At 51.5% G+C, this 18,074-nt stretch overlaps 1 protein-coding gene across 1 annotated transcript; it reads left to right on the forward strand.

The window, feature by feature from the left end:
- The first annotated feature begins 905 nt into the window (after positions 1 to 905).
- On the forward strand, positions 906 to 17,389 carry LOC141253130 (uncharacterized). The gene is made up of 3 exons (XM_073670883.1): positions 906 to 996; positions 10,997 to 11,299; positions 16,885 to 17,389. Exons 1-3 carry the CDS (start codon positions 960 to 962, stop codon positions 17,265 to 17,267), a joined length of 723 nt encoding a protein of 240 aa, XP_073526984.1. The 5' UTR covers positions 906 to 959; the 3' UTR covers positions 17,268 to 17,389.
- Positions 17,390 to 18,074: the final 685 nt, after the last annotated feature.

Raw genomic sequence — 18,074 nt, forward strand, 5'->3', positions numbered from 1 at the left:
CGTAAAGCACAATCAGATTAATACAAACTTCAATATTTTCTTTCGGAGACATTGAGTCTGCCAAAGGTGTGTTTATGAAAGGAATGTGTATCCTGGATGGACAATAGCTATCTCTAACAGGTGTTAAATATTCGCTTCATTACTTTCAAAACTTAAGAAGCTTTTCCTGCCTATTCTATACATCTCAGTCTTCCACAACATCCTTGTCAGTACTGCAGAGTCTCTTGTCCTAAAAGAAGCTAATGCATGTCAATTAGGATTGTTCGCTATCCAGCTCTAACTAATTTCCTATATGTTAAACTGTGTAATTCAACTACTAAAAGAGATTTGTGGAGTGCAAGCCCTTTTTGCTACGGCACCATAGAGAGCAGAGGAGGGGGGGGTGACTGTCAGCTATTTTTGCCCCTACAGTTACATGTGGCGTAGAGATTTTAATAATTTTTATTAGACCCAGTATAATCTAAAGGTTTTTTTTTTACAATTTTTGGGCTGCAAATAAAAAAGGAAACACGCTCAATTTGGATCTGACGTGCCAAACTTGCCCATTTAAGCCAATGCACCTGAGATAAAAAAATTTTTTACCCTATAATAGGTAGGAAAATCTCAGAAACTTTAATATTTTTTTTGTATGACAGAAAAATGGATGCCAAATTGATGGTAATAAAGGAGACGCGGGACAAAAAAAAGGATGAAAATTGGATTCTGCAGAAAATTGGCTCGTAGTCAAAAATGACCCTGACACCTGACCGAGGTCTAATTCTCCAGCCACCAGAGATGCAGAGTCGCCAGCACATACTGGAACCACAATCTTAGTGTTATATGGCGAGTCGTAACAGGAAGCAGAACGTCACCACCTTGGGCTGCAGAGTCTGTGACCGCAGCTTCCTGTCTTACATAGTAGAGAAAATGAGTGGTTAGGACATTACACAACACACACCGGTCACCCCTCTGCTCACATCATGGCCTGCTTACCCTTCCTGCTGGTAGTGATTACAGGTAACACAGGGTGCACTGGGGCATTACTGGGGTGCGGACTGTTACTGGGAGTGTACTGGGGTGCGGACTGTTACTGGGAGGGTACTGGGGTGCGGACTGTTACTGGGGCATTACTGGGGTGCGGACTATTACTAAGAGGGTACTGGGGCGTGGACTGACTTACTGGTGAATAATGGGGTGCAGACCATTACTGGGGATACTGGGGTGCGGACTGCTACTGGGGAATACTGCTGTGTGGACCATTACTGGGAGGGTACAGGGGTGCAGACTGACTGTTACTGGGGAATACTGGGGTGCGGATCATTACTGGGAGGGTACTGGGGCGCGGCTTGGCTGTTACTGGGGAATACTGGGGTGCAGACCATTACTGTGGGATACTGGGGTATCGACTGGTACTGGGGAATACTGGGGTGCGGACCATTACTGGGAGGGTACTGGGGCGCGGACTGACTATTACTGAGGAATACTGGGGTGCAGACCATTATTGGGGGATACTGGGGTGCGGACTGTTACTGGGGAATACTGGGGTGTGGATTGTTAATGGGAGAGACTGGGGTGCTGATCATTAGTGGGAGCATACTGGGGTGCGAACTGTTACTATGGAATACTGGGGTGCAGACTGACTGTTACTGGGGGGATACTGAAAGGACACTGGTGTTTGGACCATTACTGGGAGAGACTGGTGTGCAGACTATTACTAGGGGATACTGGGGTGTGGACTGTTACTGGGGAATAATGGGGTGTGGACCATTATTGGGGGATACTGGGGTGCGGACTGTTACTGGGGAATACTGGGGTGTGGACCATTACTGGGAGCATACTGGGGTGCGGACTGTTACTGGGGAATACTGGGGTGCGGACCATTACTGGGGGATACTGGGATGCGAACTGTTACTGGGGAAAACTGGGGTGCGGACTGACTGTTACTGGGGAATACTGGGGTGCAGACCATTATTGGGGGATACTGGGGTGCTGACTGTTACTGGGGAATACTGGGGTGTGGACCATTAATGGGAGGGTACTGGAGTGTGGGCTGGCTGTTACTGGGAGAGACTGGGATGCAGATCATTAGTGGGAGGATACTGGGGTGCGGACTGTTACTAGAGAATACTGGGGTGCAGACTGACTGTTACTGGGGGGATACTGGGAGGACACTGGTGAGTGAACCATTACTGGGAGAGACTGGGGTGCAGACCATTACTGGGGGATAGTGGGGTGTGGACTGTTACTAGGGAATACTGTTGTGTGGACCGTTACTGGGAGGGTACTGGGGTACAGACTGACTGTTACTGGGGAATACTGGGGAGCGGACGATTACTGGGGATACTGGGGTGCAGACTGTTACTGGGGAATACTGGGGTGTTGACTGTTAATGGGAGGGTACTGAGGTGTGGACTGACTGTTACTGGGAAATACTGTGGTGCGGACAATTACTGGGGGATACTGGGGTGCAGACTGTTACTGGAATACTGGGGTGCGGACAATTACTGGGGGAAACTAGGGGGCAGACTGACTGTTACTGGGGGATACTGGGAGGACACTGGTGTGTGGACCGTTACTGGGAGAGACTGGGGTACAGACCATTAGTGGGAGGATACTGGGGTGCTGATCATTACTGGGGTGGGAACTGTTACTATGGGGATACTTGGGTGTGGACCTTTACTGGGGTGGATACTGAGATGTGGAACATTATTGGGAGGGATACTGAGGGTGCGGACTGTTACTGGTAAATACTGGGGCTGCAGCCCATTATTGGGAGATACTGGAGTGCAGACCATTAGTGGGCGGATACTGGGGTGCGGACCATTACTGAGGTGTGAACCATTACTGCGGGGGATTCTGGGGTGTGGACCATTACTGGGGGGGATACTGAGGTGTGTACCATTATTCGGTGGGATACTGGGGTGCGTTACTGGGGGATACTGGAGGTGCAGACCGTTACTGGTGAATACTGGGGTGTGGACCGTTATTGGGAGGATACTGGCTTGCGTACCGTAACTGGTGAATACTGGGGTGTGGGCCATTACTGGGGGAATACTGGGGTGTGAACTGATACTTAGGGATAATGGGGTGCGGAGCTTTACTAGGGGGAAACTGGGAATATGGTTCTATGATTCTATGATTCTATGAATATGGAATGTTACTGCTAGATACTGTGAGTTGGACCCTTACTGAGGGGATTCTGGGGTGTGGAAAGTTGCTGAAGGGATACTGGGGTGTGGACCGCTATTGGGGGGATATTGGGGTGTGGATCGTTAATGGGGGAATACTAGGGTGAGGACAGATACTGGGGGGATACTGGGGTGTGGAACATTACTGGGGGGATACTGGAATGTGGACAGTTGCTAGGTAGATACAGGGGTGTGGACCATTAATGGTGAGATACTGGGGTGTGGACCGTTACTGGGGGGGATACTGGAGTGTGGACCATTACTGAGGGGATACTGGGGTGTGGACCGTTAATGGAAGGAAAATGGGGTGTGAACCATGACTGAGGGAGTGGGGGGGATACTGGGGTGTGGACTGATGCTGGGGGGATACAGGGGTGTGGACCATTAACGTGGAGATACTGGGGTGTGGACAGTTACTGGGGGGGATACTGGAGTGTGGACCATTACTGGGGGGGATACCGGAGTGTGGACTATTACTGGGGGGATACTGGGGTGTGGACCGTTACTGGGGGAAATACTGGTGTGTGGACCGTTACTGGGGGAGATACTGGGGTGTGGATCATTACTCGGGGATAATGGGGTGTGAAACGTTAACGTGGAGATACTGGGATGTGGTCCGTTACTGGGGGGAACTTGTGGTGTGGACCGTTACTGGGGGGGATACTGGAGTGTGGACCGTTACTGGGGGGATACTGGTATTTGGACCGTTAATGGGGAGATACTGGGGTGTGGACCGTTACTGGGGGAATACTGGGGTGTGGACCGTTACTGAGGGGGATACTGGGGTGTGGACAGTTACTGAGGGGGATACTCGGGTGTGGACTATTACTGGAGGGATACTGGGGTGTGGACCATTACTGAGGGGGATACTCGGGTGTGGACAGCTACTGGGGGGGATACTGGGGTGTGGACCATTACTGGGGGAATACTGGGGTGAGGACTGTTACTGAGGGGGATACTGGGGTGTGGACCATTACTGGAGGGATACTGAGGTGTGGACCATTATTGGGGGATAGTGGGGTGTGGACAGTTACTGGGGGGGGATACTGGAGTGTGGAACATTACTGGAGGGATACTGGGGTGTGGACCATTTCTGAGGGGGATACTGGAGTGTGGACCGTTACTGGGAGGATACTGGAGTGTGGACAATTACTGGGGGGGATACTGGGGTGTGGACCATTACTGGGGGGGATACTGGGGTGTGGACAGTTACTGGGGGAATACTGGGGAGTGGGCCGTTACTGGGGGGGGATACTTGGGTTTGGACTGTTACTGGGGGAATAATGGGGTGTGAACCTTTACTGGGGGGGATACTGGGATGTGGACAGCTACTGGGGGGATACTGGGGTGTGGACCGTTAATGGGGACATACTGGGGTGTGGACCATTACTTAGGGGGATACTGGGGTGTGGACCATTACTTAGGGGGATACTGGAGTGTGGACAGTTACTGGGGGGATACTAGGGTATTGAACGTTACTGAGGGGGTTACTTGGGTGTGTACTGTTAACCGGGGGGGGGGACTGGGGTGTGGATAGTTGCTGGGGGGATACTGGAGTGTGGACAGTTACTGGGGGGATACTGGGGTGTGGACCATTACTGGGGGAGATACTGGAATGTGGACCGTAACTAGGGGGGATACTGGGGTGTGGACAGTTGCAAGGGGGATACTGGGGTGTGGGCCATTACTGGGGGGAATACTGGGGTGTGGACAGTTACTAGAGAGATACTGGGGTGTGGACCTTTACTGGGAGGATACTGGGGTGTCGACCGTTAATGGGGAGATACTGGGGTGTGGACCATTACTGGGGGGGGGTACTGGGGTGTGGACCGTTACTGAGGGAGATACTGGGGTGTGAACAGTTACTGGGGGATACTGGGGTGTGGACAGATACTGGGGGATACTGGGGTGTGGACAGTTGCTAGGGGGATACTGGGGTGTGGACCACTACTGGGGGGGATACTGGGGTGTGGACAGTTACTAGGGAGATACTGGAGCGTGGAACTTTACTGGGGGGATACTGGGGCGTCGACCGTTAATGTGGAGATACTGGAGTGTGGACAGCTGCTGGGGGGATACTGGGGTGTGGACCATTACTAGGGGGGGATACTAGAGTGTTGACCGTTACTGGGGGGGATACTGGAGTGTGGATCGTTACTGGGGATATACTGGGGTGTGGACCGTTACTGGGGGGGATACTGGGGAGTGGATAGTTACTACAGAGATACTGGGGTGTCGACCATTAATGGGGAGGTACTGAGGTGTGTACCATTAATGAGGGGATACTGTTGTGTGAACCATTCCTGGAGGATACTGGGGTGTGGATAGTTGTTGGGGGTATACTGGGGTGTGGACCGTTACTGGGGGCATACTGGGGTGTGGACCGTTAATGGGGAAATACTGGGGTGTGGACCATTACTTGGGCGGATACTGGGGTGTGGACAGTTGTTAGGGGGATACTGGGGTGTGGACTGTTACTGGGAGAGGGATATTGGGGTGTGGACTGTTACTGGGAGAGGGATACTGGGGTGTGGACCGTAACTGGGGGGAGATACTGGGGTGTGGACCGTTACTGGGGGGATACTGGGGTGTGGACCGTTAGTGGGCGGGATACTGGGGTGTGAACCGTTACAGGGGGGATACTGGGGTGTGGACCATTACTGGGGGGATACTGGGGTCTGAACCATTACTGGGGGGGGATACTGGGGTGTGAACTGTTACTGGGGGGATACTGGGGTGTGGACCATTACTGGAGGGGGATACTGGGGTGTGGACCGTTACTGGGGTGATACTGAGGTGTGGACCGTTAAGGGGGGGAAACTTGGGTGTGAACTGTTACTGGGGGGATACTTGGGTGTGGACCATTACTGGGGGGATACTGGGGTGTGGACTGTTACTTGGGGGGATACTGGGGTGTGGACCGTTACTGGGGGATACTGGGGTGTGGATAGTTGCTGGGGGGATACTGGGGTGTGACCATTACTGGGGGATACTGGAGTGCGGACCGTTACTGGAGGGATACTGGGGTGTGGACAGTTGCTAGGGGGATACTGGGATGTGGACTGTTACTGAGGGGGGATCATGGGGTGTGTGGACAGATACTGGGGGATACTGGAGTGTGGACCATTACTGGGGGCATACTGGAGTGTGGACCGTTACTGGGGGGATACTGTGGTGTGAACAATTGCTAGAGGGATACTGGGGTGTGGACCGTTACTGGGGGGGATGCTGGGGTGTGAACAATTGCTAGAGGGATACTGGGGTGTGGACCATTACTGGGGGGGATACTACTGAGGTGTGGACAGTTGCTAGGGGGATACTGGGGTGTGGACTGTTACTGTGGGGGGACACTGGGGTGTGGACCATTACTGGAAGATACTGGAATGTGGACCGTTACTAGGGGGATACTGGAGAGTGGACCGTTACTGGGGGGATACTGGGGTGTGGACCGTTACTAGAGGGATACTGGCATGTGGACTGTTATTGGGGGGATACTGGTGTTTGAACCGCTAATGGGGAGATACTGGGGTGTGGACCATTACTGGGGGGATACTGGAGTGTGGACTGTTACTGGGGGGGATACTGGGGTGTGGACCATTACTGGGGGATACTGGGGTGTGGATAGTTGTTTGGGGGATACTGGGGTGTGGACCGTTACTGGGGGATACTGAAGTGTGGACCATTACTGGGGGACACTGGGGTGTGTGGACAGTTGCTGGGGGATACTGGTGTGTGGACCATTACTGGGTAGATACTTTGGTGTGGACAGTTGATTGAGGGATACTAGGGTGTGGACCGTTACTGGGGGGGATATTGGGGTGTGGACCGTTACTGGGGGGATACTGGGGTGTGGACAGTTGCTGGAGGGATACTGGTGTTTGAACCGTTATTGGGGGGATACTAGGGTGTGGACCGTTACTGGGGGGATGCTGGAGTATGGACTGTTACTGGGAGGGATACTGGGGTGTGGACCATTACTGGGGGATACTGGAGTGTGGACAGTTGTTTGGGGGATACTAGGGTGTGGACCGTTACTGGGCGATACTGGGATGTGGACTTACTGGGGGGATACTGGAATGTGGACCATTACTGGGGGATAATTGGGTGTGTGGACAGTTGCTGGGGGGATACTGTGGTGTGGACCATTACTGGGGGGATACTGGGATGTGGACCATTACTGGGGGGGATACTGGGGTGTGGACCGTTACTGGGGGTATACTGGGGTGTGGACAGTTGCTGGGGGGATACTTCAAGACTGTATCTTACGAAGGTAAAATATTAGTAAATGTAAGAATATGTGCAGCATCCCAGAGGTACGAGATGTCATGTTTGATGAGGAATATGGATATACTGTACACAGTGCTCAGCATAAATGAGTACACCCCCTATGAAAAGTAAAATTTTAATCAATATCTTGCTGAACACAAGATTAATTTCCATCGTTTTGACAATTCTGAGTTTCATAGAGCATTTTTCCCCATGTCATGACAGTGAGGTTATAATATAACTCTCATTACAAAAGCTTCAGTTTTACTCGAATTAGTTATTGCAAAAATGAGTACACCCCCATCAATAACTCCTCCATCTAGTATTGTGTGTGACCTCCATGATGTGTAAGGAGGCTCCGAGTCTTCTCGACCTGGAAGGAACAAGGTGGCGACATATTACCGCGTCCATCTTTCTGCATCTTCAGAACGAGCTCTAGAACCTGGAGGCCGGATGCAGAGTGGTGACATCTTGTCTCCAGAACTCTCCATAGGGGTCCGGTTGTCAGGAGACACTTGGCCACTGAGTCACTGACACCTTTTCTTCTCCAGAAATGCAGCAGATGTTTTGTATCGTTGTCATGTTGGAAAAAATGCCGTCTACAGAGGGCCGGAGTGATGACGGCATCTTCTCTGTTACTATAGAGCAGGACATCTGTGACTTCATGATCCCATCAATGACATGTGCCACCCGACATCAGCAGCTCATGTGCCCTCCGACATCGGCAGCTCATGTGCCCCCAATACCAGCAGCTCATGCGCCCCCCTACACCGGCAGCTCATGTGTCCCCCGACATCGGTAGCTCATGTTCCCCCAACACCAGCAGCTCATGTGCCCCTCGACATCAGCAGCTCATGTGCCCCCGACACCAGCAGCTCATGTGTCCCCCTGACATCAGCAGCTCATGTGCCCCCTGACACCAGCAGCTCATGTGCCACCCGACATCAGCAGCTCATGTGCCCTCCGACATCGGCAGCTCATGTGCCCCCAATACCAGCAGCTCATGTGCCCCCCGACACCGGCAGCTCATGTGTCCCCCGACATCGGTAGCTCATGTGCCCCCAACACCAGCAGCTCATGTGCCCCTCGACATCAGCAGCTCATGTGCCCCCGACACCAGCAGTTCATGTGTCCCCCTGACATCAGCAGCTCATGTGCCCCCTGACACCAGCAGCTCATGTGCCCCCCAACACCAGAAGCTCATGTATCCCCTGACACCAGCAGCTCATGTGCACCCGACACCAGAAGTTCATGTGCCCCCCTGACACCAGCAGCTCATATGCCCCCCAACACCAGAAGCTCATGTGCCCCCTGACACCAGCAGCTCATGTGCCCCCCGACACCGGCATCTCATGTGTTCCCCCCCGACACCAGAAGCTCATGTGGCCCCCAACACCAGCATCTCATGTGTTCCCCCCGACACCAGAAGCTCATGTGGCCCCCAACACCAGCAGCTCATGTGCCTCCTGACACCAGCAGCTCATGCACCCCCCAGCGCCAGCAGCTCATGTGCCCCCCCGACACCAGCAGCTTATGTGCCCCCAACACCAGCAGCTCATCTGCCCCTCGACACCAGCAGATCATGTTCCCCCCAGCGCCAGCAGCTCATGTGCCCCTTGACACCAGCAGCTCATGTGCCCTCCGACATCGGCAGCTCATGTGCCCCCAACACCAGCAGCTCATGCGTCCCCAGACATCGGTAGCTCATGTGCCCCCAACACCAGCAGCTCATGTGCCCCTCGACATCAGCAGCTCATGTGCCCCCGACACCAGCAGTTCATGTGCCCCACTGAAATCAGCAGCTCATGTGCCCCCGACAACAGCAGCTCATGTGGCCCCAACACCAGCAGCTCATATGCCCCCCGACACCAGCAGCTCATGTGCCCCTCGACATCAGCAACTCATGTGCCCCAGACACCAGCAGATCATGTGCCCCCCAGCGCCAGCAGCTCATGTGCCCCTTGACACCAGCAGCTCATGTGCCCTCTGACATCGGCAGCTCATGTGCCCCCAACACCAGCAGCTCATGGGTCCCGCTACACCGGCAGCTCGTGTCCCCCGACATCGGTAGCTCATGTGCCCCCAACACCAGCAGCTCATGTGCCCCCCGACACCAGCAGCTCATGTGCCCCTCGACATCAGCAGCTCATGTGCCCCCAACACCAGCAGCTCATGCGTCCCCCTACACCGGCAGCTCGTGTCCCCCGACATCGGTAGCTCATGTGCCCCCAACACCAGCAGCTCATGCGCCCCCCGACACCAGCAGCTCATGTGCCCCTCGACATCAGCAGCTCATGTGCCCCCGACACCAGCAGTTCATGTGCCCCCCGACACCAGCAGTTCATGTGCCCCGCTGACATCAGCAGCTCATGTGCCCCCCAACACCAGCAGCTCATGTGCCCCCGACAACGGCAGCTCATGTGGCCCCCGACACCAGCAGCTCATGTGTCCCTCGACATCAGCAGCTCATGTGCCCCCCGACACCAGCAGCTCATGTGCCCCCCGACACCAGCAGCTCATGTCCCCCCGACACCAGCAGCTCATGTGCCCCAGACACCGGCAGCTCATGTGCCCCCAACACCAGCAGCTCTTGTGTCCCCCAGCGCCAGCAGCTCATGTGCCCTCCCTGACACCGGAAGCTCATGTGCCCCTGACACCAGCAGCTCATATGCCCCCCGACACCAGCAGCTGATGTGCCCCCCCAACACTGGCAGCTCATGTGCCCCTCGACACCAGCAGCTCATGTGCCCCCCCGACACCAGCAGCTCATGTGCCCTCCGACACAGGCAGCTCATGTGCCCCCTGACACCAGCAGTTCATGTGCCCCCGACAATGGCAGCTCATGTGGCCCCCGACACCAGCAGCTCATGTGCCCCCTGACACCGGCAGCTCATGTTCTCCCGACACCAGCAGCTCATGTGCCCCCGACACCAGCAGCTCATGTGCCCCCGACACCAGCAGCTCATGTTCTCCCGACACCAGCAGCTCATGTGCCCCCGACACCAGCAGCTCATGTGCCCCTGACACCAGCAGCTCATGTGCTCCCCCGACACCAGCAGCTCATGTGCACCCTGACACCAGCAGCTCATGTGCCCCTGACACCAGCAGCTCATGTGCCCCTGACACCAGCAGCTCATGTGCTCCCCCGACACCAGCAGCTCATGTGCCCCCGACACCAGCAGCTCATGTTCTCCCGACACCAGCAGCTCATGTTCTCCCGACACCAGCAGCTCATGTGCCCCTGACACCAGCAGCTCATGTGCCCCTGACACCAGCAGCTCATGTTCTCCCGACACCAGCAGCTCATGTTCTCCCGACACCAGCAGCTCATGTGCCCCCGACACCAGCAGATCATGTTCTCCCGACACCAGCAGCTCATGTGCCCCCGACACCAGCAGATCATGTTCTCCCGACACCAGCAGCTCTTGTGCCCCACGACACCAGCTGCTCATGTGCCCCCCCCAAAACCAGCAGCTCATGTGCCCCCTGACACTAGAAGCTCATGTGCCCCCTGACACCAGCATGTTCTAGTTTTTCCCTCTTTGTTCTCTTTACCTTTTCAGGGACATCTGCGGTGACCATCACCCAGGACCCTCCAGTCCTTTCTATACCGGAGGGTCAGAGCGCGGTGATGTCCTGTGAGATGAGAGGATCTGAGAACCGGCAGAATCTTCATTATTATTGGAATCTGAACAATACGAACCCTGATCATATACTGAAGAACACTACAAGAGTCACCATCATGTCCAGCACCCTCATCATCTCCCCAGTCACTGCCGATGACACCGGGACTTATATCTGTACTGCCTGGGACTATAATAATCTACACATTTACCAAGAAACTGGGACTCGTCTTCTAGTCCAAGGTGAGAAAAGACCACCAGTAATTGGCCTGTAATGAGCAGGGGGTCTTTATGCTTCCTTTATATTCATATAATGGGGGTCTCCGGGTCTCATTAATTATACAGATGGGTCCATTATATTGTGTTGTTAGCTCCAGCACCAGGGCTCAGTGTGTAGCACAATTTTTCTATAGTCTAAGGTGCGGCACTATTTTATTTGTGATGGAGCTTTTATCTTTAGTGGGATGATAGTAGGGGATCACTATTATTTTCAGGGGGTTGCAGTTTGTCGCTGTGTATGGTTCTAAGAGAGGTTGGTCCTGATATAAAGCATCGAGACGTGTGCCAAAATTAGATAGCCACAAATATCTGGGCAGCAAACTCAGCAGAGATTAGATGTGGTCATGAGAAGTCAACAGGGTGGTCTGGGCTGGGTAGAGCTAAAAAGCAATGAGAACGGCTCCAATCAGAGAAACGTCGTCTGTGAGACACTGGATGTCATGGCTGCTTCTGCCTCTATGTTGGATGGTAGGTTTGAGCAATTATCATATCCTTACCATTTTACAGGCTGTACAGGGAGCGGTAGTTTAACATGTTGTCCACTCATTTGGTGGTGGCATATGATCACTGTTCTCAACCTGGTTCTGATACTGCCTTTCTGTACTAAGCTTGGCCCAGGCCAGATAGAGAAAGAAAGGACATCACCTGTGAATCACTGGATGCCGTACTCATTTAGCTACTGTGTCAGATGATGGGTGGTAGAATTTTTGCTTGTGACATGCCCATCTTATCTTTACCACTTTCTGTTCATACTAAGTGCTGTGGTTTAACATGACGGCCACATAGATCTCCCTGAGACTTTGCCTTCAGAGCTCATTGAAAATGACATGAGGAGTTAGCAGTGTGATGTGTAATGACAGCTCCCTGCTCTCCTGATCTTACTGCAGAGCTGTGTGTGACTATCACTAACACTCCTGCAGCTTCTCACAGGAACCCCGTGCAATACAGCAGAGCTGTGAGAGATGCAGCAAATGTGTTTGTAAGGAGACAAAGTTCAGTTCTACTGTTCTGTGTCACATTACATGTCTCACACTGGTAACACCCACTTTCACTTACAATAAGCTCTGGGGGTGTAGTCTCGGGCAGATCTGTGCCCCGCCCATAGCCCTGAACAGGTCCTTTAAATATAAGAAAAACATAGATTTCTCTGGAATAAGACTTCAGATTGTAGATATCATGGTGTCCTTTTATTCAGCGTCCTATGACCTATAGACAGCATAGGAGGGTGGATCTTACTGACAGATTTAATTTAAGCTTAGTTCTAGTTTTATTATTATTTATTTATTTATTATTATAGCGCCATTTATTCCATGTCACTTTACATGTGAAAAAAGGGAATACATGCAAAAGCAATTGCAATGATCTATAACAAAACATGATGGCGACTGGTACAGGACGGGAGAGGACCCTGCCCGCGAGGGCTCACAGTCTACAAGGAATGGGTGAGGATACAGTAGGTGGGGGTAGAGCTGGTCGTGCAGCGGTATGGTGGAGCGAGGACCCTGCCCGCGAGGGCTCACAGTCTACAGGGGATGGGTGAGGATACAGTAGGTGAGGGTAGAGCTGGTCGTGGAGCGGTATGGTGGAGCGAGGACCCTGCCCGCGAGTGCTCACAATCTACGAGGGATGGGTGAGGATACAGTAGGTGAGGGTAGAGCTGGTCGTGGAGCGGTATGGTGGAGCGAGGACCCTGCCCGCGAGTGCTCACAATCTACGAGGGATGGGTGAGGATACAGTAGGTGAGGGTAGAGCTGGTCGTGCAGCGGTATGGTGGAGTGAGGACCCTGCCCGCGAGGGCTCACAATCTACAGGGGATGGGTGAGGATACAGTAGGTGAGGGTAGAGCTGGTCGTGCAGCGGTATGGTGGAGTGAGGGTTACTGCAGGTTGTAGGCTTGTCGGAAGACGTGGGTCTTCTGGTTCCTTTTGAAGGTTTCCATGGTAGGCGAGAGTCTGATGTGTTGGGGTAGAGAGTTCCAGAGTAGGAGGGAAGCACGGGAGAAATCTTGTATGTGATTGTGGGAGGAGGAGATAAGAGGGGAGATGAGAAGGAGATCTTGTGAGGATTGGAGGTTGCGTGCAGGTTTGTACTGAGAGACTAGGTCACAGATATATGGAGGAGATGGTGGATGGTTTTGTATGCCATGGTTAGGGTTTTGAACTGGAGTCTCTGGGCAATGGGGAGCCAGTGAAGGGATTGACAGAGAGGAGAGTCCTTGGAATAGCGGAGGGACAAATGGATTAGTCAGGCAGCAGAGTTTATGATAGATTGGAGGGGTGTGAGAGTGTTAGAGGGGAGGCCACAGAGCAGGAGGTTGCAGTAGTCTAGGCGGGAGATGATGAGGGCATGCACTAGTGTTTTTTGCAGATTCGTGGTTGAGGAATGTGCGGATCCGGGAAATATTTTTGAGTTGGAGTCGGCAGGAAGTGGAAAGGGCTTGGATATGTGGTTTCAAGGAGAGATCAAAGTCCATTGTTACCCAAAAGCAGCAAGCTTGCGGGACTGGGAATAGTGAACAGCCACTGACGTTGATGGATAGGTCAGTTGGGGGGGGTGAATGGGAAGGTGGAACTATGATGAATTCTGTTTTATCCATGTTAAGTTTTAGAAATCTGGCAGAGAAGAAGAATGAGATAGCGGACAGACATTGTGGGATTTTGGTTAGTAGGGAGGAGATATCAGGTCCAGAGAGGTAGATCTGTGTGTCATCAGCATAGAGGTGATTCTGAAAGCCGTGGGACTCTATGAGCTGTCCCAGGCCTAAGGTGTAGATGGAGAAGAGCAGGGGTCCTAGAACTGGGGGACACCGACAGATAGGGGGCGAGATGAGGAGGTGGTGTGTGAGTGGGAGACGCTGAATGTCCGGTCTGTTAGGTATGAAGAGATCCAAGATAGGGCCAAGTCTGTGATGCCGAGAGATGAGAGAGTCTGTAGTAAGAGAGAACGGTCCACTGTGTCAAAGGCAGATGACAGGTCCAGGAGGAGGAGGATGGAGTAGTGTCGCTTGAATTTGGCGGTTAGTAGGTCGTTGGTGACTTTAGTCAGGGCAGTTTCAGTAGAATGGTGGGGTCAGAATTTGTAAGCGGTCAAGGAGGGAGCAGGAGGAGAGGTGGGAGGACAGTTCAAAGTGGACATGTTGTTCCAGTAGTTTTGAGACATAGGGAAGAAGTTATATGGGGCGATAGCTTGTCAGAGAGGATAGGTCAAGGGAGGGATTTTTGAGGATGGGTGTGATCGAGGCATGTTTGAAGCATGAGGGGAAGACACCAGTTTTTAGTGACAGGTTGAAGAGGTTGGGATGAAGATAGTGGTAAGCCTGGGGATGCGGTGGGACAGGATTGGGTCAAGTTCACAGATGGTGAAGTGTGATTTGGAGAGTAAAGAGGAAAGTTGATCTTCTGTAATGGTGGAGAAGCTGGTTTTGGAGGAGAAGAATTCAATAGGTCTGAGGAGGGGCTGGGGGGACTTTAGGCAAAAGCTTTGTCTGATGGTGTCAATCTGCTTGAAGAATGAGGCAAAATCTTCAACTGAGATGAGAGGAGAGAGAGGAGGCGCTGGGGGATGGAGGAGACAAATTAAAGTGTTAAATAGCTGTTTAGGGTTGTGAGACAGGGAGGATATGAGAGATGAGAAGTATATATTTTTGCTGCCGTGAGTGTGGACTTGAAGGTAGTGAGGGACTGTTGAATGCAATGAAGTGCTCATTGGAGTGGGACATTTTCCATCTATGCTCAGCAACCCTGGAGGCCCATCGCAGTTCTTTGGTTAGGCTGGTGGGCCAGGGTTGCCTGTTGATTGTGCGAGCTTTGGTATGTGTAAGGGGGTCAACCGAATTGAGAGCTGCAGCTGTTGTGGTGTTATATAAAGAGGCAGCAACATCTGCATCATGTAAGGAACTGATGTCTGTAAGGGGGAGGAGGGATTCAGAGAGTGAGTGTAGGTTGAGGTGTTTAAGATTTCTGCAAGGGTATGCAAGTTTGTGCAGTGGGGATTGTTGCCCTGGAGAGGAGAGGATAGAGAATGTAAGTAGGTTGTGGTCAGAAAGAGGGAGGGGTGAGTTAGAGAGGTTAGACAGGGAACAGAGGCCGGTGAAGATGAGGTCCAGAGTATGACCATCTTTGTGAATGGTTGCGGAAGACCATTGGGTAAGGCCGAAGGAGGAAGTGAGGGATAGAAGCTTAGAGGCAGCTGAGAGGGAAGTGTCGATGGGGATGTTGAAGTCACCCATGATGATAGTGGGGATGTCAGCGGAAAGGAAATTAATTAGCCAGGTGTTGAAGTGGTCTAAGAAGGTGGTTACTGGTCCTGGAGGACGGTAAATGACACCCAGTTGGAGGTTGGAGGGGGAGTAGATGCGCGCACAGTGCACCTCAAAAGAGAGGCGAGTAATGGAAGGTGGCAGTGGGATTTGGGTGAAGGAGCAGTTATCTGGCAGGAGAAAACGTACTCCTCCACCATGCTTGCCAATGGGGCAGAGGGTGTGGGAATGGTGGAATCCACCGTACAAAAGTGCAGCTGGAGAGGCCATGTCAGAAGGGGTGAGCCAGGTTTCGGTGATGCCGAGGAATGAAAGTTTGTTAGTGATGAAAAGATCGTGGATGTAGGGAAGTTTGTTGCAGACGCAGCGCGCGTTCCGTAGAGCTCCTGTTAGTGGGACTGGGGAAGCGGGGGCTGGGCGGATATGTATGAGGTTAGAAGGGTTGTGAGAGTTTGTGATAGATCGTGGATAGGAGGTGGAAGTGACTATGGAGATGGGATGAGGAGGGCCAGGATTTGGGGAGGAGCAGAGAAAGTGTTAGTAGGTGGGAGCAGGAGAGAGCATGAGGTGGCTGTCTGTACTTAGAGACACAGGATTGAATGTTGAGGAATAGTTCTGAGGAGGAGGTGAGGTGAATGGGGAGGATTGAGGGAGAGATGAAGAGTTCATTGCTATGTTTAGGGATTAAGTGTGGTTGTATAAAGTGAAGGATTATGATTGTGAGAGTGAAAACAAACACAAACATTGTTTACAGTGTCCAAGTATCGAGTTCCCTTCAGGTTCAATTCAGGTATAATTCATATTTCTCACACTTAAGCAATACACTTAAGGCAATGCACTGCAGACACGTCTATAGCAGACTCCTTGATAACAATATATGTGCTACAGAATGCATTCAGCTGTGAACCAGAGGGGAGTGGTCTGTGCTCATCTTGATCAGCTGATTAAGGCTAAGCCAGATGCAGGATATTCTTTGGTCCTTGTACCGTATTTCTCTACCGAGATTGGATTTGGTACTGTATTTGTAATACTTTTTATTTCCAGTAATTCATTTCTGTACTGTGCTTGTTTTTTTTTTTACTGTATTTCACTTCTGAGCGTGATTATGGTACTGCATTGTTTCTGATGCTGCATTTATGTACTAATATTATTTCCAGCAATGCATTTCTGTATTGTTCTTGCTTTTTTTTTTTTACTGTATTTCTATACTGAGATATGTGCTGATACAGAATTTACGGCATGTACTGTATGTACTATAATGCTTCATTCTAGATCTATTTTGATTCCACAGAAGCTTCTGCAGTGAGTATCATCCAAGACCCTCCAGTCCTTTCTATACCGGAGGGTCAGAGCGCGGTGTTGTCCTGTGAGATGAGAGGAGCTGAGAACCATCAGACTCATCATTATTATTGGAATCTGAACAATACGAACCCTGATCATATACTGAAGAACACTACAAGAGTCACCATCATGTCCAACATCCTCATCATCTCCCCAGTCACCGCCAATGACACCGGGACTTATATCTGTACTGTCCGGGACTTTAATCAACACTTCTACCAGGGGATTGGAGCTCACCTTCTGGTCCAAGGTGAGAAGAGACCATCAGTCACTGTTGGGTTTTTATGGCTTCAGGACTTTCTAGGCTTTAGTAAGTTGTTAGGACATTTATGAGGTAGGTAGCCCCACATTTTTGATTCCCTATTATTGGCCAGGCCTAAGATCTGCACCGTAAATTATATGGATGTTCCATTGAAGTCATTTGACATTTTCTTGTCAATAATCTTTTTGCAATTATATTTTACCTCCTAGCAGTGCTGTAACTAAGTTAACCTTTCCACTAGATTTATTGAGAAGGGGAATCTCAATCAGAAAAGTGGAAAAATTAGTGTACAACAGAAAGACTGCTGATATCTCACCTGGCCGCTGCCACCATTGCTATCTCCATGTAGTAAGACAAGTATGGTCCTCCAACTACCGACTTGTAGATGGAACAGGACATTCATCATTATAAGATGCCACTCCGATAGGAGGAACATTTCTTATGTCACAGAGGAACCTTTTTCCAACAAACATCGGCTAATAATATATAGTCTGAAAAACTGAAATTTCACAAGAATCTGAATCTGCAGGAATGTCATACTTTCAAAGCCATTGTACATCGTGAGACTCATGACCAGATGGCAGAAATGCTGCAGACGTCTCTATATCTACAGTACATTGTGTGTTCAGGTATTTTTCACCTTACAATGCAGAAATCACACTTTCTGTGACAAACAAGCCTTGGATTCAGGGTTTTGTTTTAGCAGCGAAAATAGCACAGTGGAGTTTAATGCTGCCCTTCTTGTTTTCAGTGCGTGAAGAATAAAATGGCTGTTATTAAGGTGCTGCGTCAAAGATTGCAGCTCGGGAAGGTCACGCAGAACCAACCGCTGTGATCTTTTAGAGTGAACAGATCTCTACTTCCCCTATTATCCGGAT

This window comes from Phyllobates terribilis, unplaced genomic scaffold, assembly GCF_046119375.1.
Source record: "Phyllobates terribilis strain yellow unplaced genomic scaffold, ASM4611937v1 Scaffold_2__4_contigs__length_985480577, whole genome shotgun sequence".
Taxonomy (NCBI): domain Eukaryota; kingdom Metazoa; phylum Chordata; class Amphibia; order Anura; family Dendrobatidae; genus Phyllobates; species Phyllobates terribilis.